The 21,950-nt window shown below is 46.3% G+C and overlaps 1 protein-coding gene across 1 annotated transcript in view; it reads right to left on the minus strand.

Moving 5' to 3' along the window:
* Positions 1–2,722: 2,722 nt before the first annotated feature.
* The window catches only part of LOC123988450, a 168,967-nt gene continuing 149,739 nt past the window's right edge, over positions 2,723–21,950 (minus strand). Inside the window, exons 3-4 of the mRNA XM_046288606.1 lie at positions 4,002–4,464; positions 2,723–3,783 (exon numbers count right to left, since the gene is read on the minus strand). Of these exons, the coding sequence (XP_046144562.1) occupies positions 3,722–3,783; positions 4,002–4,464 (525 nt within the window). The 3' untranslated portion in view covers positions 2,723–3,721. The remainder of the gene's footprint in view (positions 3,784–4,001; positions 4,465–21,950) is intronic.

Consider the following 21,950-nt stretch of genomic DNA (forward strand, 5'->3'; position numbering starts at 1 on the left):
TACGAAAGGCTGTGACCCGCGCCAGAAACCGGCGAATGTCTGCGCGAGAAAGGATGCCGTTTCGAGAACGAAAAACCATTTTTTACGAGACTCGATCTTTCCACCGTAGCAGAATGTCTTTTTATCGATTGAAATAAGTTTAAAAATACTCAAGACGCCTGGGTGAATCGAGATGCAAACTTACAAAATATATTAGTAAAATTTAGAAAATGAATATAATATAATTAAAAGTCAGCCTAAGGATCAGCGAAACAGTTCAACAAAACAGGCCCATAAAATTCCGAAAACGTTCCCAGTGAAACAATACCGAAGAAAATCAATGGTGCCATGGTTTACGGGTGTTACTATTAAAAACCATCCCCCTTAAAAGGGCAAGTCGCATGTGTCCGTCCCAAGGGTACCCACTGGAAATCCCCGCAATTTCGAGGATCTGCTAGTCCACGAAAATCCTTGTTCGCAAATTCTCTTAGAAAAGAGGTGGTCACGGCTCTTTTCAGAGGCTTCGTGCACAGCTAAAGGGCGTGGGTGTTTACGTCTTTGGTTTTATTGCTCGGAGCGACGATCTGGTCCGAACGAGCCAGATCATTCTTCCTTTATGGTCGAATTTGAAATCACGTCATGATGTCGGTGGAATTCTGGAAAGACCGTTGTCCCGCCACCCGACGAGACCGATAATAAACGATCGAGATTCGCCCGCGTCCGGTACGTCGCGATATCTCCTCGGAATTAAGTTGTTCCTTTCCGGTTGACGTTAAAGAGCGTACCGCGTGATACGTCTGATTGTTTAGTGACTCTCGTAATTCGCGTGTTTTCACGAGCCAACCGATCGAAGGCTACGTTTACACCGGTCTGAACGAACGCTTCTTCCGGTACGCGCGTACATTATGTTGCAACGTAACATCCACCGGTTTTATTTATCGCCAGTTTAGAGAGAAAGCAGATAGATACACTAATTGCTAATGCAACAAGGTTTTATGCTTGTTACGAGGTGTGGCAATGTTGCTGCTCTCTTGTTTATTATGCAGCTTCTAACGATTGCTTTCGCTTTTTAATTAGGGAGTGGTCGGGCAAGTTTGTTTTATGGAATACAGTCAGAAATAATTTAGAAATTCATAGATGAATCGAAGGCGTGAACAGGCATAAAATAATCGTAAAACAAGGTGAACAATTTTAGTTAATAATTAATTGCAATGGTTGAGAGAGCTTGGAATCAGAAGTTATCCTTTTTCAACCGATTCGGTATCTTCGGCGCGCGTTGCAATTTTTCCGGCAAACAATCCTATAACAATAAACATATTGGACGGCGAGAAAGGAGAAGAATCCCAACGATACGAGGCATCGAGTCGCGTCTAATAGCGAGTGCTCGGGGACCGAACAAGAAGTCGGACTCCCAATAAAACGCGAAACCGAGAGCTGGCAGCGTATCGAGTTCCCCGAGGTTTTTCCGGCGTAATTTATGCCCGATAATGAATCTACACTCCGTAGATAGCGTAAGGTCAGGTGTTAATGCCGGTGCGTGTGTGGTGCGGGGAACGCGGACCCGCGTGGGACTCGTGGCCCATTGGGCCCACCCGCGTGCACGCTCTCGCTCGATTCACCGCGGAATCAGAGGTGCTCACCTTCGCTTCCTCGCCAATTTCAGCATAAAATTGCAAGTAAACGTTGTGATAAATTCAACCTATTCTTAAAAATGATGAAATTAAATTTTTGTAACGAAGCGTGGAATACAAACGAGCACAGAGATATTAATTTTGATTATCTAACAAGAAATTCCGAGGTAATTTTTCAAAGAAGACTAGCGAGGTTCTAGTCGCTAAATGAGGGATCCCAAGTAATTTTTCACCGAGGATCGAATATTAGAGAAAACTCGTGTACGTCTGTCCGCTTAAGCTGTTCGTTTTAACGATGTTGCATCTCATTAGTCTCCGTGGACGAGGTGGAAAACAATCTTTAGTTACGAAACCGGTGAATTGTGGGTTCCGTGCTCAAGAAAGCTATGCGTTATAAATACTGCCATGACAGGGATCTCAATGAAATTAATAATTTTAAGGAAGGTTGAGCACCTACGGTCCCCGGTACCAAGTCTCAAACAATGTCTACATTAAGCAGAGTTTCTAGAAACAGGACTCTCCCTTTCTCGGTCTCTCTCCAGAGGAGTCCTTAACGGCTTCCAAGGAACGCGCCTCCCGAACGCGACATGGAAACGCGGCTTCGTCGATTCTCTTCGGATGGTTCACGAGCCTAGCCACTCGCGATTCACGGTTTATAAAGTACGTGCTTACGAGCGCGTTACAATCGGCCCGAGAGTCGAAACAGCTCCGGCCGGTTGAACCTTGCATCCTCGCGCCTCGGGCACCGGCTATTAAGATATTTGAATAATATTATCACGGAGAGGCCGCGGCACTCGCCGGTGTCGATAACGACAAGGGACCTCGCGTCCAGGTGAGCTTTAAAGCGATACCGAGAGGGAATTTTAGTGCTCAGACCCGTCCGATAAAGTGGGCCCGTCGTCGAACCGCGAATGTTCACACCGTGGGATATCTTCGCTTCGAGATATCGATCTGCGGGCCGATCGATAGATCGAATAGAGACGCGGACTGCTTGAATTATGATGGGACTGATTTTATTATTCTCGTAAAAGGCCGATTCGCGAGGCCGTAAATCCTCGCGGCTGCGTAATTGCCGCGTTTCGCTCCGCGCACGCTCGTCCTGATGAGAGGAGAATAAGACGTGATTGTGGAACGCGATGGAGCCCGGCTCCGTGATGCTGAGAATTGTTAGGGAGAGTTAGACGCTGTTTCGTGATTGCTACTGTTGAATAAAATCCAATTATCAAAATTGTAATTTATGTCCCTTTCTCTCAGTAATTATTCGACTGATCGAATGAAAATTTAGGGTGCTCCTATAGTCAAAGACTTTTCGAAAATTGCTAAAATACATATCTAGATTCTGAGAAAAATGAAAATGTCCACTCATTTTAAGGTTGCATTTAAAAAATGACACTATTCCTCGTTTGAATATCCTTGCTCCACTTAGGAATACTCTATATCTGCAACCGAATACGCTTGTCGAGTAGCGGGAACACGTGTTCGAATGCGTCAACGTTCGCAGCACGGAGAGGAGCGTACGCGGAATTTAAACGCGGCGAGCAGCCGCGGCTCACGTCTGCATTCGCTATCAGCGACCGATGCACCATCGCGGTGCAATGAAATCACGGGGTGACCTCATTTCCTGAGTCAATACATCGGGTCGATGCGCATTCGGAATCGGCCGGCTTCCACGAACCGCCGAGTCCGCGATTTCGCGACGCGGAGAACGTGTCCGAAAGCGTAAACTTCGTACCGGTTCCCAACCGTGTGTGTCACCACTCGTGCACACAGGTGGGAACCGGAGGCGATTTCGTGTCCACGTCTTTTTCCATCGTATTTTTAACCGACAACGAAGAAGCACGGTGTTGATTGATAATTGCCACGATCGACGAGCAATAAGTCAGAGATCCGCTCATTTACGCGTGAGTCAGACGAATGCAAGCAATCTGCCGGTAGAAAGTTCGCATTAAATGACGGGTGAAATGAGCCGTAAAAGAAGGAAACTCGGAACCATTGTGGGATCTCGATATCGTAACTCGTGTTTATGGATCTCTGAATATTGCCGATTGTAACGGTATCAACGGTGCGCGCTCTTTCTTCCTTAACTGTCCACTTTCACGAGAGTAATGTTATCAGTTAACGAATGTAAACGTCGCTCTCTGTTCAGATTTCAAGATAACGTTACTTCTCTTTCCTGAAAGAGAAAATGATTTATGAAGTTTTACAAACGAATCGATTGCCTTTTACAAAATAATTGAAAAAATTTAGAAACGATAGATTTTTATGAAATTCCTTCTGGAACCGATGCGCCTGTTTAGTTGGCGAGGAGCATGTGCGATCCACGTGCGGCTCCGCTTTATTAATGTTCGTCTGGTTCATTAATGCAGGTGCAGGAACGTAACGTGTACTCACGCTTCGAGGATTCGACAGTGTGCGCGCCATGTGTGTCGCAGGTATTACAGGCAAACAGGTAAGGGCCCGAAAACATGTGACGGCCAGCCTCCGGGACTCGGTGCAGGATTTGTGTTCGGGCACGTACCACCAAGGACGCGCGGAAGGTGATCGTGCTGCACATGTCGAGAGCTACAAACTCGATGGAGAAAAAAATCGAGGAGGTGGATAACGGCGTGGTTATAACCGGCCTCGCGCGTGTACACGTCCACCTTGTTTCGATATTATTCGAGGATACCCGAATGCCTCTTCTCTCCTTTTCTTTTCTTTCATTTTTCATCGTTGAACACCGAGGCACCGCCGGAATAAACATTCTGGTATCTCTGATTAATATGAATTTTAAACGAATCGTATCTTTTAATCCTCCGTTGACAATGTACCTTTCCAAACATGGCAATCTGGGTCTTCTGAACTTTGAAGAAATCTGAAACAATTTTAAGATACTCGTTAGAGCTTCTAATTTAATATACAAGTGATACTTAAGCGAAATTTTTAAACTTTCTTCCAATAAAAATGAAATTAAGGTTTAAGGTGATTACAAAAATCCTCCGCATATTTATAATACTATTAACAGATCTGGTTCTCCGTTCACGGTTATAAATCGAACGGTTCGATCGAAAGGTTCGAAGGTGTTCGGATCTCGAATCGGTGATAATTAACGTGGAGTGGAGGCGTGGCCCCCGGGGGCTCGAAGCATCGCGAGGACGATTCGTCTTCGTCCCACGATGCGTGCATTCGCACGTCGTGGCATTCGTTCATCATCAATTTATGCAGAACAATTCAACGACAACGGTGCATTACGGGGCCAACGGCGTAGGTTCAAAGACCTCGAGCCGCGGCTACACCTCGATCGACTGGCGTCCTCCACGCAGAGTACGTTGTTCGATGCTTTTCTTCCTGCTACGAGTCGCGCGAGCTCGTCTTTTGGCTGGCAATTAGCATACGATTGACCCTGTGCCGTGACCCTGCGCGGCTCGCGGCCAAACGATTGAATTAAAATGCGTTTAAAGCCACCCGTCTCGCACGGACGATTTCGAGGCCTCGAGAATCGGTGCCGTTTCCTTACCGTGAAAGTCCCACTACATTTGACAATGATTTTTTATTTTCATTCTGTGTCGTGTTTACTACATTATTCGAACGGACCTTTGGTAGCTGGAAATAATTCGATAGATTGTTTTATATTATTTGGAAAATGGCAATAAAAAAATGTAGGATATTTATTTTTTCTTTTTTAAATTTAACACATTGAAAGAAGCGCTTTGTTAAAATTGTGACCCCAATGGTCGATCGTTCGGGAAAATCCAGGTTGACCATGGATCCTCCGTTCCTGGTTCGTAATTCGGTTTTCCCCGTGATTACGGGTGTAATGAGGGATTAACGGACAGTACGGCCACCAGCAACGGCCAACCCCGAATGAAATACACCACCAGTTATCCTGTAAAGGCACTTGAATGCGCCACCAGCAAAGTCGACCCACGTGTTACAACCTAAACGTGCTTTCAGGGAAAGTTTGCACCTTATGGTGGCCCGTCAATTATGACCTGCTTGGGTATTTTCCCTTCCCGATTGTTCCCAACGAGAAGGACAGTTCTATGGTCACCAAATGTTTCCGACTTTTTTTTTTTTCATAGTCTCTTAACCCTATGGTACCCCGTCGTGTCCCCTAGGTCCTTGAAATTTTGGCAACAAGTGGTAATTATTGTACTGTTTAATATCAAGTCTGTTTCAATTTAGAATGAAGAAATTAGAGGAAGGAATGTTTTTCTTTTGAAATTTGTAGGTTTTCTTCTATTATTTTTTGAATGCATTTCTGGAAAATAGAAGAAAATTGTTTTCTAATATGTATGATAGTTAAAAATCTGCTAAACAGCTGTATATGAATTTGCTCGTTAATAAAATCGATCGTTGGTGTCATAAAAAATAAAAATTATTGAAGGAACAGAGGACAAAGTCACACAAGGTGGTACGACCGCACCCCCAATAATTTTCACTGTTAATTTCGCTTCATTATAAAAGGATACAGTTTTACGATCCTCAATATCCCCGGCAATAAACTCATTTATTCTCTGTTGGAACGTAAATTCTTTGCTAATTTTCCGAAGGCAAAATACCAGTACGATAATATAATCGTTGTTCCTCTAATTCCATAAGCTGGAACAAGCCTTTCAAAACGTCTACGTAGTATTCGAAAACGTTCCTGTCCATATGGGTAACACACCTCGACCACTTCCTTGCCATAAACGTTCGCCGTGACGACAATGACCGGTTGGAATCGTCGATCCACATGTTTGGCAAACACTCGCGGATACGACACCCCCATGGGTCGGCTATGGCTTGGGAAAGCCGGGATTGGGAGCCTGGCATATGGCGACAGGCCGAGGCTAAACCGGTAGCAGGTGAGTTTTGTCCGAGGCACGATGGGAATGTTGCGACTACCTGTCAGCTTACCTTCACCCACGAGCCTCCCGATGGACTCTCGCCATTGTTCCACGTCCAACGAGTGCCATTAACTGCAGGTAGGAAGTGTAACGACCCGCTTATCAGACTGATAATAAATTGTTTCTATCGCGAATTCCTATCGAGTCGTTATGACGGGGGCTCGATAGACCCGTTCCGCCCATTTGCTTGTTGCACGGAATCGAAGGGTGCAAACTGTGGGATCTAGAGAAGCTAATAATAAAAATAAATCTTGAAGATAAAGATATTTTTGAAAGCTGCCTAAATATTTTCTCGTGGTTTATAAAGGACCTTTTTTTTCAAAAAAATAAATCGTTTATCGAAATTGTTTCGACAACGTCCGAACCGGTCGTTCCAAAAAGCTCTGTTTACATTCGAATCATGAAAGTGAGATCGCCTCGATAGGGGGACGACTTTCACGAGATCTTTCGGCCGATCTGTCGTCGGAGGTTTTCCGTCGCTGGTTCACGAGCTCGCCACGGATTCTCTTTCCTTGAAATCCAGGACGTACATCGATCTCCAGCACACGTTTCACCAAAATCGTACGGGGGTATCCGACGACACGGCCTCGCTGCCCGTTCGGTCCATAAATCTCTCGGGAGGTGATTGTGGCGCCACTCGCGTCACAGATCGCGCGACCGATTCTCCGTAAGGTAAACTGGATATATCGGCTTGTTTCCACCGGCCAAAGAACCGCCGGCCGGAGAGAAATTACACGCTGATGCCGACGTCTATTCGCGTTAAACGAAGGGGATGCGCTTTCCGACAAGAAACGAGAAAATATCTTGGCGGATCTGGTGCGTTTTTATTGACCGCGATCGGCGGAATGATAGCAGTGTGGTTGGTGATTGCGATGACCGAACAGGAACCATCTTCTCTTCTTGGTTAGCTCTGTTTCAAAATAGAATTTTGGGAATTCTATGGAATCTAGGGAGAAATTCTGGGATATTTATTAAATTTAATTTAACATACAAATGATTAAGTAAAATGCTGGAAATAGTTAAAAATTAAATCAAAGTCCACCCCTAATATAAACCTTCCCTATTTCATTGGAAATAAAATTCTGAAAAATCTGCATCTACGAAGAATGATCTAAATCATTAATCACACTTACGATCGAATCGTGTTATCAGCACTTTTACTATTTCTTTCTTCACAACAGCGACCTTCGCGGTGGATTTCGGTCGCGTAGCGGTACCGGTCCCCGTGACACAAGTAATATCGATCCTCCTCCATCCGCGTCGATCTCTCCGAATTATCCAGCCTCCTCCTCCTCCTCCACCTTTCGAACAGTCGCATGGCACGCGTGTGTATACGTGGATCGCAGGAACGGCGCCTACGCCTGGCGCCAACAGCGAAAGAAAGTGCGACCGGGGTCGAGAGGAAAGGTCTCTCTCTCTCTTTCTCTCTAAATGATCGTCGTGCTCGTTTTTACGCTTCTCGGCCGAGATGCGGGTGAGATTCGGGGCGAGGACGCGAGGTCCCCTGTCTCGTCCCGGAAGCGAGAGGACGGCCGTATCGTATCCCCGATACGCTCGGGAACACCGGGGCGTACGATGTACCACGCCGATGTAATTTGTCGTCAAGTTGGCCATTACGCGTGGTCCGCACGGATGAAAGATGTTGGAAAGCGGACGGCCGGGCGACCTCTACGTAACCGGGAAATTACGAGGCTCGCCAGAGGTTGAGGAGGGTTGACGCGGGTAGGTGGAGCGAGACACTTTCGTCGCGGATGCAGAAATACAGGGTGCTTCATAAAAAGTGGAAGAATTTTGACGAGGCTCTTTTCGATTCTTGAAACAAAATCTAATTGCTAATCAGCTATGGTTTATTGAAATATCAAAAATGAAAATTCGTTCGAATCTGCAACAGCCTGTAGCTACGAAAATGTGAGGGCGTTTACGGAAGTCCGATGTCCCCTTTGGAACCGTGGCAACTGATTTACACCGCGATAAAACGTTTCCAGAGATTTCATATATTTAAAGTCGAACGTTGAAGAGGGTAATCGTCCTCGTCGTAATTCAGGAAATTCGTCCTCGTTACCGTGCGCCGCGGATAACTCGTTAAATTTAATTACCATCGATAGGCTGGTACGCGGTGGACGGAGGATTTTTGTAATTATTAACGAACGGGCCGCGAAGTCGAAGCATAAACCGGGATGAAAAATGTCCGTCGGCGAAGCAGTTTTCCTGGAAACGATCGATGCACGAGCCACGGCGCGCCGAGGGGCTTCCCACTGATTTACCGTCTACCAAGAATAAAATGGCCGTTAATAAGAAAGATTTCCGTTTCGGCAACTCGTAAAGTACCATCTTAACGTCCCCTATATCGCGGGTAATATTCGGGACAGGTAACGCGCGTACCTACTCCCCTTTGTACGAAGATGTACTCGCAGAAATAAGCATGTAAGTTACGATCGTTCGGCTCTCTCGTTCCCGTGGCGTTTGCAAACGGATCCACGAGAGCGACGAGAGAGGAGAACTCTCTTCATTCCACGTATTCGTGTCCGACGTCCTTTTAATTGAGCGGTTTAACGCGCCGTCGTAAAGATTCCACGGCCTGCAGCTGCGTCAATTCGATCGCTCCTCTTTTCGCGTCCTCGCGATTTTGCTTTTCTCTCTCTCCCTCTCACGCCCCGTCATCACCGAGGACCCGCGTGTCCGACCCTGTTTTCATGTTTTCTCGAGCTGGAATAGTCGTGAAGGAAGCACGACCCGCTAAAAACCAGATCCATGAAACCCGAGCACCATCGTCCCGGCTTCCGCAGACTGCGAGCTTCGCCGTGCTGTGTTGCACGCGGCAGGTGCATGGCCCACATATTCGGCATAAAAACTGGTAACCTAAGGTAACCGCAACCTGCCACGGTTTCAGGCTCCTTCGCTTATGCACGCGTCAGGGATCGCGATATTTCATGCTGATTCGCGCTTGATTACGAATCGTTGCTTTATACATTCAGAGGAGACAGGTTTTCAGCAAGGTTCGAATAATTTAAATTGTTAATAGACAAATTTCATTCAAGCGACACTCGCCCTTAACCACGAAGCGCCCAGTGACGTAGATTATCCACGCATCCGTTTCCGGAGCAGCGAAACCACGACGTGTCACCTGTTCTGTAAGTGCCGTGAACCGCTGAACCGTGACGTGGCCATGGGTGCAGCCCGATAAGAAACGCACGCAGGGGCTGGAACTATGTAAAAAAAAATAATAAAAGGGCTGCAAGGAAGTAGCCGGCGATTCGCAGGTGACGGACAACCGGGACTTAATCGATGCTGAACCAAGCGACTTGGGGGCCTAGGTGAGTAGGAAGGAAGTGAGGTCACCGGACCTTGGCCCACCTCGGTCACGAAGTGTAGCAGGTGTAGAACGTACGCGTGGGGGGCCACTGACACCGCTAATATTCACGCACGTTACCTGTGTACCTTTCCGAACCGCACTGATTATCGTAAACAGTCTATTTTCCATTAATACATTTCATAAGATGAATTTATCATGAATTTATCCAGCGCGAACAGCAATCAATCATCTAAGCAAGAAAGCCGAGCAGCCGGCGCGAAAATGAACGCAATTAACACCAGGCGACTCTGTAACAAATATAGAGATCAATAATCCGTAATGCCCATCGATTAAACGCGTTGCGTGATGCCGTTAAGTAGGACAACCGCGCCTGGCCGATCCGTAACCGGCAATTACCGATCGCGAGATGGGAGGAAAAAAATGGAGCAAAACCTTAAACGTTTGCAAAGCGGAGCGATACGGTAGCGAAAGAAGCGAAAGCGTGCCGAATAAAACGATCGTGTCCGACGGTTCATGAGGCTACACGGCGAAGATTAGTTTCTCGTTTCATGCCACGGTTCCCTTGGGCCCTTCGAAGGGAGACGGATAAATGGAGTACGCGGCAGCTTGGGCCGGTAGCTCATCCGTGAGCCAAGGCACGCGCGAGACTGGCCACGCATACATTCGCAAATGTACGCGTGTGTTGGCCCTCTTAGCGTGCAGAGCAATGCGAGTAAGGGAGATTATATCATCAATGTCGTTACTGCATTACGCGTGTCTGCCCTGTGGGGCCGAGGCGCGGAAGAAACACGGCAATGTTTCGTGATTTTTTAAAAAATTCTTCGACAACGTAACGTTTTGTCGTCCGCGCAGGAAGCATTAAATTATCGTTCGTAGATTTTCTGAAATTTTACTGGAAACAAGAAACTACCGAACGAATGCGCGTCGGGCGTCGAGATCGCCCACCTAACCGCCGATTCCTCGCAAATCAGGCGAGATAATAGTTCCTAAGTGTCCACCTATAACGTCCTCTTTGTCTCTTGCTCGCGGTTTTATACGAGCGGCAATAATTATTTCGTAATACCGGGTAATGGCGAGGCTGGGGCGAGAATTTATCGCGCGTGTACGTACACGGCATGGCTGCCGGAATCCTCTCGAGATCGTAATCCGCCGGTCCGGGCAGGCGAGACGCGGACGTTTAACGAATGGTTTCCTCATTACTTTCCACGGGGTTCGTATAAATAACGAGAGAATAGCTTCATCTACGGTGGTTCAACCTCCGGCTCTCGCGTACAATTTCCATCGGGATCGGGTAAAGGAAATCACGGATTTATTTTTCTCCTGATCAGGGAAATTATCTTGATAGTAATTTTATTTATTTGCATTTGTTCATGGAGACCAATTCTGTTGCCGTTTTAATTTTTGACAAATTAATTTATCTGCTCGAGTACCTACATTCTTATTAAATTATAGAAATTTATTTAGGACGTCCGAGGGTTAAGGAACGCATTATATTATATTTCTTACTCCTTTACCAAAAAAGAAATACCAAGTAGTAAAGCGTATACTATCAATAACAGGTAAATGCACCCTAATTAAAGAATGAGACTGGGTGAACAGCGCGTCGGGAAAAAATAGTTAATTAGGACGAGTTAATTGTGCCTAACCGTTGAACGATAAATGTCAGAAATTCGATATCATGGTGGCTGCATAATCGCGCGAGAAACCGGACTTTCTCCGTGCCGGTCGAATTTACGAGAGATCGTTCCGGACAAGCCCGAGAAGAATCGTTACGAAGCGGTAGGTAACACGGCAATCCGGCTGATAAGCGGCACTCTATCGACACTCTGGACACGGGTTTCGAGTTCTGTAATTGGAAAAACGCGGTGAAACCTCCCGTGATCGCGAGCCTCGCTTGCGAAACTGTTCCGACCAGACAGAAAGACCAAGAGAGAGATAGAGAGAGAGAAAAAGAGCCTCGCGATAAATGCACATCGAGATCCGTTCACGATGCATTCTCCTGTTACCTGCTGCATGAAATGTAATGTACAGGGTGTATCGTAACGTGTGTACTTTAAGGGTAAGCATCGGACAAAAATCTCCAGTTAAGATTACGTGACAAGCCTTTTATTCGCGGCCTCGGGATACATTGGCAATTATCGTCGTACCTCGTTACCTTTTTCATATAATTGTTAAGAGCACGATTTATAGTAAACTGTCATTACGAGTTTCAAAAGGCATCCAGAAACCTTGACGAATGAAATTATAAAAATCCAAGCAACACTTTCTCGCATAGAATTACTAACCACTCGAAGGGAAAAAAGCACCCCTTAAACGATTCTAAAACCACAAGTAACGCTCGTTCGCATTATGGTTCACAGTTCAAGCAAAGGTAGCAACAAATTTTCAAATCATTCATCCGCGATCGATGCTGCATAGCAGCGTTCACCTCGAAAAGCATCCCTGAAGCTGCACTTTGCAACAAAACAAAGGAAGAAGAGATAGCAACGCGAGAAAGGGTGATCATCATCGTACGAGAGCTTAGTGTACACTGACCTTGAATGACCGGCTTGAGTTCGAAGTACAACGACGAGGACGATGATGATGATGATGATAATGACGATCATAACCAGGCACCACCGGCTCGCACTCGGTTCTTCCTTTATCCGAGTCTGGTATCGGCAGCCTGGTTTGCCTCGGTAGCGAGCAAAGTGATGAGGCGTGGTCGATCACCTGGTAGCCACCGGGTTCAATCCAGTCCTCCGTAAAGGGTTACGACCCGCACGACCTTCGATCGCAGCTCGATAGAGCTATTTCGAAGGCGTAGAGAAGGTATCCCTGGATCGACGTGCTCGCCTCTAAAGGTCTCCTTATTCGGGCCTCCGTGTAATTCCCTCTTGCCACAGCAACGGTAGTTACCGCGGGTATTTACAGAACGAACGTCCACGTCGAACCGTGTTCCGATCCGGGGTTTATTGATCCGAGAATCGATTGGACGTTTCGGTAGCACGTTATTGAATTTCACAGCACTTTTCACAATTTGTCTCTGGGTAATTCGAAGATGTCCAACGAGACGAGTCACTAAATGTGCACTAATTCGGGTGTTCGACGGAGTCACAGCACACATACCTCGACCGAAGCGTCTGAAGAACTGAAAACAAATGTGCGCCGGCCCTGTCTCGCGCACGCGAATTTGTTTACGTCTATTGACTCGTCTCGTTGGAGGATTATAGAGAGCTACATATGTAGAAATAGCTATGAATATTCCATCGAGGAATCGAAAGGCGCATTTAAGAAAACAGCGGCGAGTTTGTCGAAGGCATTCATGAATCGGGTTACAAACGTACAAATCTTGTGCAAGCAAGGGAAGAAAAGAAAGATCCAGAATGAAGGATCGATAAGAGTTGTTTGAGAAAACAGAGGAGAGTTAGAAAGATCGCCGTATGTCGGCGGAAACGGTCGAGTGTTTGACCGTGGAAGATCGTCGAATCATCGTCGAGCCACCCACCTTCAAAAATACCCGCGACGAGAGTGCTCGAAACGATCCTACCAATATCGGAACGGAACCATTAGTCCCGCGGGATCGACAAAAGAACGAAATCGATCCTGCTCGAAGGTAATAAAGCGATCGTGCCAGATTCGAGCGACAGCAGGCGTCCGCGAGGAGGACGCGTTTTGTCGCGCGCACCTTATGGCCTGACGGTTGAATAGCTGACGAGTCATGGGGCACAATGTACACTCGTCTTAATTAAACTTATTTAATTAAGTGCACCGTGACCGTGAAGCCGTTGTCACCGATGCGTTCGTCGGAATATTCTTTGTTTCGCAAGCCTGACGGTCGCGGTTGCTTCCATTACCGGGAAAAGAATATTTACATACGGTTTGCATAAGCGCGACTCATTCGTTTGAGTGCGGCAAGCTGTTTACGTTTCACAAAGAAATTTGAACGGCAATTGAAATCGATGGGACGAATCAATTTCGAAAATGCTTGTCTTGCGTCAACGAAGATTCGTGACCGACCCCACCCGCGATATTACCGAACGGAACGACCGCAGCGTTTGGAAATTATCCGTCGACCGAAGTAGCAGTTTACGCCCATTTTAAATTGCCGTTACAGAGCCGGCTGGATTACGCAGTCGACTGAAAACAACGAAATGCAGATTATTTATCCCGGGTTAGAGACACGGACGTCGCCATAGGCAGGTCCGACTTGCGACACCTGACTCGCCGCCACGATAATATCGGACCTGTCAAAAATCGCTTTCTAAATCGAGGCTAGGTTACTTCATAATGTAGCATAAACAAAATTCTTTGCATACACGAATAACGGAGACATTTAACGAAGTCTGAATTCGAGGGTAGTTTCCACCCTCGGCTTATGTCTTTGATCCAAAGAAAATGAATTTTTCAAATTGCAATAGTTTCTATTGTATGTCTAGAATTGTTATCAACAATTTCCAGGTAATCAGCGCGGAAGTCGACCAGAACCCCGCAACGAGCGATCACGACGAGAAGAAGAAGAGGAACGAACGAGATGCTTACGTCAGTTTTCTGATCGTGACTGGCTCCACCCTGCGTTACCGACCGAGAGTGGCCAGACCGTGCCATTATTACCCTATTATACCTTGCATAACAGTAACAGTGAACGAAGTGAGCTATTACGCTGCTTCGTGGGGGTGGATGAAAGAAAAGAGGAGAAAGGAGGCCGTCTAGGCGGTTGAACGCTGAAGGGTGGAGGAGGAGAGGAAGGAAGAACCGCCGTGGGTCGATGCGCCCACGGAAGGTGTTACAAAAAATCATATCGCTATTAATCAATTTTGTTGATTAAGAGATTTAAAATTGTCGACCTGAAATATCCAAAATTTCCGAAAAGTCCATTCACGAACGAATCTCGTACAAGAAGAGGCAACGGAGGATCAGCAGCTGGACGATCATAAATCCTGCCGATGGATCGATGTCTCGGATCGCGCAATAATCGTTTTCCGACCTCTTCGACCCGGCAGTGTCGTCGCGCGCGTATGATAAAGTGGCACCGCGAGTCGAGCAGCACGAAATTAGGCAGCCCTTCGAAGGGGCACCGAATCAATGGGTCATTAGAGGATATGACGAGAAATTAATTACCTCATGTAAATGACAAAAAAGAATCTGTTGTCAGTTATTAATTGTCCCGATGGAAGATCCTAACGGTCCTAGACGGCCGGGTACACCGTAGCTTTTTCCTTTGCCCGGCCAATGGTATTCCTACGGGGGTCGTGTATCTCTCGCGTGTCAATGAAACAACGAAACTTACCAGGTCGGCCACGAAACGTTTCACATTGTCGTACATACACGGTCGACCGGATTCGTGGCGTTCCAAATCGAATCGGAGATCTGTTCCCTATCTGTCGTGGGCGACTTTTCGTCGGACCACCTTCTCCTTTCCTCTTGCTTCCTCCATCTCCGTCTCGTACACGCTCGCGAACGTGGCTGTGTGCGCGTAGATATCACGGAGACAAGAAGAGGAATTCGAAATCGGTCCTCCCACCTGTCACGAACCAGACCCCGTCACGATACATCACGGTATATCTATGGATAATCAATTTATATCGACGCCTCGAATTCCTATCGAAAACGATGTCTATAAATAGGGGGGCATCGTGGTGAAAAATTTGAGAAATACGACAAAATTGATTTGTAAGTAGTTAAAAATTAAAATCCTTCAAAATATCCGAAGATTCTCAGCTGTTCCCCGAAGGTAAGAAAAAGGAGCTGTTCTCGTTCTTTCTGGCTTCCCTGTGTTCGTGATCATTCGAGCTTCTTTTTTCCCTTCTTTTTTTCCATCTCCGATCGTATTTTATAGATTCACCTGGACAGCTTTGTTCGAGACACGAAATAATACTTCCACCACGGCACAATGAAACCTGTCGTCGTGTTTATCCGTCCAGCGAGCACGTTCCTCCGCGGCTCTTCGCGGTCATTAGACGCTGAAGAGGAATTTCGGTGGTGTGATCTATGACCCGGTCGTACAAAGAAAGTGGATCGCCTGGGAAGAACGATCCATCTCGTCCAATGCCGTGCGACTAACCTGTTTTTGTAGATTTCGGATCGAGAGATCGTCCGGAGATATTTCTTTATAAACAGTTATCACGGATAATGCGTGCCAGTGGAAATCGTTTGATCCATTGTCCTCGTAAATTTTTAGATACTTTTGTGCCTCGAGACGAAGATCGCATCCTGTTACCACCCAGGCATCAATCGGGATTAAGATCAGCGACACCTGACCTGTCGTCGAGCACCGGAACAGGAAGCAGCCACGAAAAGAGGAGCCCTTGTCGTTCATTCAATCCTGGAACACGTGTGCGTGAACTGTGCAACACGTGCGACGAGCATGAATCCGAGAATCTTGTATCAACGATCTGTTCATTGATCGAATATTTTCGTACATCGGTACACGATCGTACACGGTTGTCGAACAAGATACACGGAATTCTTGGCTGCTTTTTAATTGAAACGTTGCCGGACGCTCTTGGAAATAACAATATTTATACGAACGCCCACCGCTCGAGCACCTACGGCGAAAAATAAGTCAAAAGAGACAGGCGAACGGTGATCAACTCGTGCAGTATCGGGTATGTAAATCCGAGGATCATCCTCGGCCATGATCTCTACTCTCCTTCGAGAAATTAGCCTCTGATGTTCGTGAAACGTGTCCCGTGTGGGTAAAGAGAACGATGAATTCGTAGAATGGAACGGATGTTTGGCGATTCGAATGGCTGGCAGGTGCCGCGAGGTGGGCGTCGTTTTACGCCAAATTCGAGACGAAACGAGAATTCCTGTTTCCTTTCTCACGGCCAGGAATTCATTCACCTCTTTCTCTCTCGCTTTAATTTCGATTCCCATCTCAACAATCACTTCCTTGTACTTAACTTTAGAACACATGAAATTATCGATTTTATATTCCGATAGTATTCGATAAGAAAAATGATATGTAACAAGAATCTGCCCAAAGTAAAGTTCAGCCCATAACTTGAACTGCTGTCTGAAGAAAGTTTTTACGGAACGTTGAAGGTTCGAAGATCACGAACGAGCACATATGGAGAGACGATGAAGCGGATGAAGGGTCAGGGTACTTCCTACACGCGGTGCCTATGGGGTACACCCATACGCACGCGATTACGTGGGCACGACGTGTGGGACATCATAGAAGGAGCACGAGGTAACGCACCACCTGTTGGATCCTCCGGGGGAGGGTCGTAGGGAATGTGCCCAAGAGTAGTGGGAGTAGATGGTCAAAAGGGACGATGGAAGAAAAAGAGAAAGAGGAGGAAAGAAAAGTTGGATGTGTTCCAGCATCGTTCTCTCTTCTGACCATCTCCGGCTTATCCGCTCGTTCTCTCGGTTCCTTTTGCATTAGTCATCGTTGCCTTTCGCAATACTTATTATCTTCTTAAACGAACCGGCCAATGGTGGAAGCTGGCGGCTTCGGTAATTGGCCACGATGCGCTCGTGGATAAGCAAAAAGTTCGCCTCCAATGTAAATCTTCCTTCGCGGTCGAAAGTGTTCGAGGGTGTGTTTCTAAATTAAATCTGTCCGGCAATCATTCTAATTAAAGGGAATTTATTTTCATCCTTCGATCGCCTTCGAATACGCTTGAATTGAGAAATTTGCAACAGAGGGTACGGAATATTCATCGTTCGAAGAGCCTTGAAAACGCATCTCATCGAGCGAAGTTTAACGACCCTGAACTCCGCGAAGCTGACCAAATTCGGACGGTTTCTCGAACGGAAAATTTCCTCGCGGAAAAGGAGAGGGAAACTGTTTTTCCATTGAATGGCAGGAAGCGAGAGGTGTAGCCGAGGTTCGCCTTATTAAAGGAAATATATTAATGTCGAAACACGTTACATCGTACGTCTGCATCAACCTGTCGTGTTTCGCACACGCGCGAACGCTCGCTGCCCTCGAGCATCGTACGCGGAGCGATCGCCGCGGACGTGGCCACGTAAAGCGTACGATTACGCATCGCGCTGGCTCGTCTTCCTTTAACGAGCGTTATTCAATAATATTCAAATATAATGAGTCCCTCGTAAACAGCATTAATGAACCGACGAATCGATGCCGTGGCATTAATTACAACGTAATGAGACGAGTAATTGTCGAGGATCGTGAAGCGTTCGACGAGTTAATCGATTGAAACGTCCGCGTTTTTACCGTCTCCTTTGATCGATATCGAGAGAGTACCCATCGATCTTGAGCCTCTCGACGTGGCGAAAAGATTTCTTGGAAATTCATCCGAGGGAACGATCTTCAGGAATAAATGACTCGAATAATTTACGAAATTTTTCTTCTTCATTCGTTTGCTTGCTTCTACGACAGAAAGAGAGAGAGAGTGATTCATCGTCGAGGAGATGACTCAATTGAACTTTGCATGAAAATACGAAGTATTTGTGAAAGATTAGTGACGGGATACGAGTTCTATGCCTCGAAAGGAGAAAAATATGTTTGTCGAGATGCGTGAACCGAAATGTTTGCATTCTGAATCATGATTGAACGATAGCGACAAGTGTTCGGTACGTCTATCGCGACGTTTGTATAATCAACGCGTCAGGTGCCAGTGTCAGATATTGAAACAGGGAAATTATCATTGTTAACAGTGTGAGTATCATCAAAAGAATGCTTGTATAACGAGTGTGAAAAACGTATCTAAACATTCTCTATCAACTATCGATGAAAAACTTCTTCGTTACTAGTTGTCAACTTAAGATTGAGACTCTCTTCATGGTCCGCCGTCCGAGGGTGAAATATTACATTGGGTATACAAATGAATCCTGTGCCTTTTCATTCTTTTTAATTAAAGATTCGCAAAATAAAGGCACCGAATTAATTCGTACGCTCAATAACACAGTATATATCAGGACCAGCAATTTTGCAGTAAACGGAAGCCAGAAACCAGCATCAGGAGGAGAAGCGATCAGCGTGCCAAGCGCGTCGAGATGACAGGATATCGCGGTGAAACAATGAAGCCCAGGCTGTCGGAGTAAAATCGCGTAGCAGCCTCGCAGGAAGAGGAAGAAGGGCGAAGAGGAGGTACCCTCTCGATGGTACCTGCACAATACCTGCACGGCGTGGGCGCACGAACCGCCTGGCCGCGTCTCAACCTGCTGAAACTCGTTCCATGGCGGGGTCTGACGAGGCTTCTCGGTGAACCAGCACGTACGTCGGCTTCCGAGGACGACGAGCCTACCGGCTTGAATCTGCTTCGCGTTCAGGGAACAGACGTAAAGGTAGTGAGAGGAATCCTGGTGGCCCGATGCGACGGAGGGATATAAACCAGGATTATCGGAGACACCCGGCGTCGTAATTCTCGCAACCCGACGCCTCGATTCCGGTCAAGTTGAAAAGAAAAAAGAAAAAAAAGAATTGTATCTCGCGCCCTTCTGTCGCGTTCCATTTCCTTTCAGTTTGTCATATTCGGGAGTTAAAATGGTAAAACGGTATATCCATTTACCGTGCCACTCTTCTCTCCGACGCGTTTTACGTCCGCTTCTTTTTGCTTTTTTGCCCCGTGCCGAAATTACCAGATACGAAGAGGGTCGGGGTCCGAGGCGTACGCCTGTTTTGACGGCCGTGGTTCACGATGAGGTCAGCGGGTCTCGCTTTCTCGCGGGATGCCGTGTTCCTGTGTCCCGCGAACCACGAGGACCCGTCGGGGGAAAGGTGAGGGACTTTAAGTTCGTAATGACCCATCTCGGACAAATTACCGCTCGAGTGGCATTGTGTGCAAGTCCCCGAGCGATGCGTCTCGTCTCTCCTCTACTCTCCACCTCTCGTCGATCCATTGACGCGCATTGTGTCCGATTTTAAGACCGGTACACGTCCGACTGTACACGTTCCCACGTGTCGTGAAATCGTGGACACCGGGTCTAATGCCTCGCCGGCGACTCCACGGTGCACGAGTAATTGATAATGAACACGCGGCGCGATCATTTAGCGCGACGTTACGGTGCGCGATAGTTTTTGCCGGCAATACGGGTGAATAAACTTCGGACGCGTTACGTGCGCGTTCAAGTAAACTTTTCTCGTGTGCAAGCGATTGGCCGAAGAAGTGTGAAGAACGAGTGTTTAGGGAAAGATCGAGTGGTTGTTTGGACGAGGATATCGGTTCTGGGAGGCGCGACTGGATTCTCGGAACGTTCTTTACGATTGCTGATCGAATGGAACACGTGGAACGAGAGCGTTGACATACGTGGGAATAAATTCCTGTTTCATAGGTGACTAATTCAAATTTTAATTAAAGGAGTGGATTGGAACTCGAGTCATTTTAAGTAATTACACCCCAAAATGAATTTTTTCTGAAATCTCCATGGATTTCTTATTCGTCAGTTCATATTTTTAATTGTGCAAGACCACTTTTCATAAAAAACCGGATCGTCGACGCTGAAATACGATGGACATTGGGGAGTCACGAAAACACTTCGCGGACAAGATTGCGCCAAATGGAGGCTGGATGGTGTTAATTGAGAAATACAGTAACGCGGGGAGAAGAGGTAGAGAGAAGGTTGACGCGATAAATTCGATCGGTTGGACAAATTGCCAATAAAATTGGCGTTTGCCAATTTTACCGAGTACCTGACTCGAAGTCGCATAATTTTCAACGCGACTTACATGTTTTTTTTTTTTTATGTAAAAAGCTGAAATTTTTACTTATGATTTCCATTATCTCTTTCAACGCGTTACAAACCATCAGTGAAAAATATTCCTGTAATGAAGCGATCGTAGAACTTTCGACTGCTTTGTCTTAATCATCGCGATGATCTTCTGGTCAATTACAGATCCGTATAAATGTTTCTCGAATTATAAGTTTCATACAGGCTCGAGCAATTGTGTAATGTACCATAACGTGGCGGATGTTCGCTTTAAGGATTCTCTTTATCCAGATTCGATGCACTTTACGTTCATTATCGAACTGACATCGTTATTTCAAGTAATTTACGGCTCGGTCGGAATCGAAGAAACGTTTCTGGAGAGGATCGAGATCGACGCATTTCTGCGCCGGAGAATGTGCACGCGTTGCGAGACCGGAGAAACGCGGCTGAATCATCGTCGGATCGAGCTGAACGCTTGCGAAAGCGTGCTTTCCGCGGCTCGTTCTTCCGATAAGTACGCGCGTGTCCTTAACCCGTTGACTGAGACAGCAGGTACCGCGTTCATTTAAATAAATTTATTAATATTTAAAGCACCCACTAGAATTCTTATTCCATCGGAAAAAGAGAATCTCGTACAGCAACTTAATTCAGTGGTGCAACAGCATACTAAGTGAAAGCGGATTCTCAAAAACCCATGAAAATTCGTTCGTGACGGCACGTTTTGTTCAACGAATTCCCCGAAAGAAATTCATCTTTTTCCAAGAATGTTTTTATCGCGGTGCAGGAAAAGAGGGAGGAAAGAATTCGTCGCAATGACGCGACCAAAACGACCCAGCCGACTTCTCGTAACGAGACGGACGAGGGCCGCGTATATCACGCGTCGCACGCTTCAGAATGCGTGTGCGTGCGACACGCGCGCTCGAAGATACAGGTTGCCAGCCGCACCTGTAAACTCCTCTCCGCTCCGCGTGGGCGTCGGAGACCGCGGCCAGACATCGTGGAGCTGACGTGAAATTGTCAATTTCAGCGAACGAATTCTGTCCTCCTTGAAGGAAATTCGTCGCGGATTCTTAGGAGAAAAAAATTCTACCTTTATTATTTTTTTTTTAAATATTAGCGATCATTGACGTTGGAGCAATACTCTTGATAGAATCGATCACGATTTAACATTTGTATTACCCAAAGTGGGGTATCAGATTCAAAGGTGTAATCATACCAGCGAGCAACGCTGAAAAAGCTTAACGATATTTCCACCTGGTACCTAATTAACCTGCTTTTTGTTACTGTTCACCAATCCCTTAACTTTCTAACATCGCTGTGAAATTACAGGTAGATTTAAGATCGTTGCAAAAACAGTAAAGTAAAGAGATCACAAGGTAATAGAAAGGAGGAACATTCCTGGGAACTTGGAATCATTCGATAGAATTATAACAGCTATATTTCGCTAAATAATTAATGGATCAGAATAGAATGCCTAACATTTTCGTTTCGCTGTTCCCCGTTTTAGATCGCACGAAATTTTTCTTACGTTTCACCCTTTCGTGAGACACGTACAGT

Source organism: Osmia bicornis, chromosome 14 (genome assembly GCF_907164935.1).
Source record: "Osmia bicornis bicornis chromosome 14, iOsmBic2.1, whole genome shotgun sequence".
Classification (NCBI taxonomy): domain Eukaryota; kingdom Metazoa; phylum Arthropoda; class Insecta; order Hymenoptera; family Megachilidae; genus Osmia; species Osmia bicornis.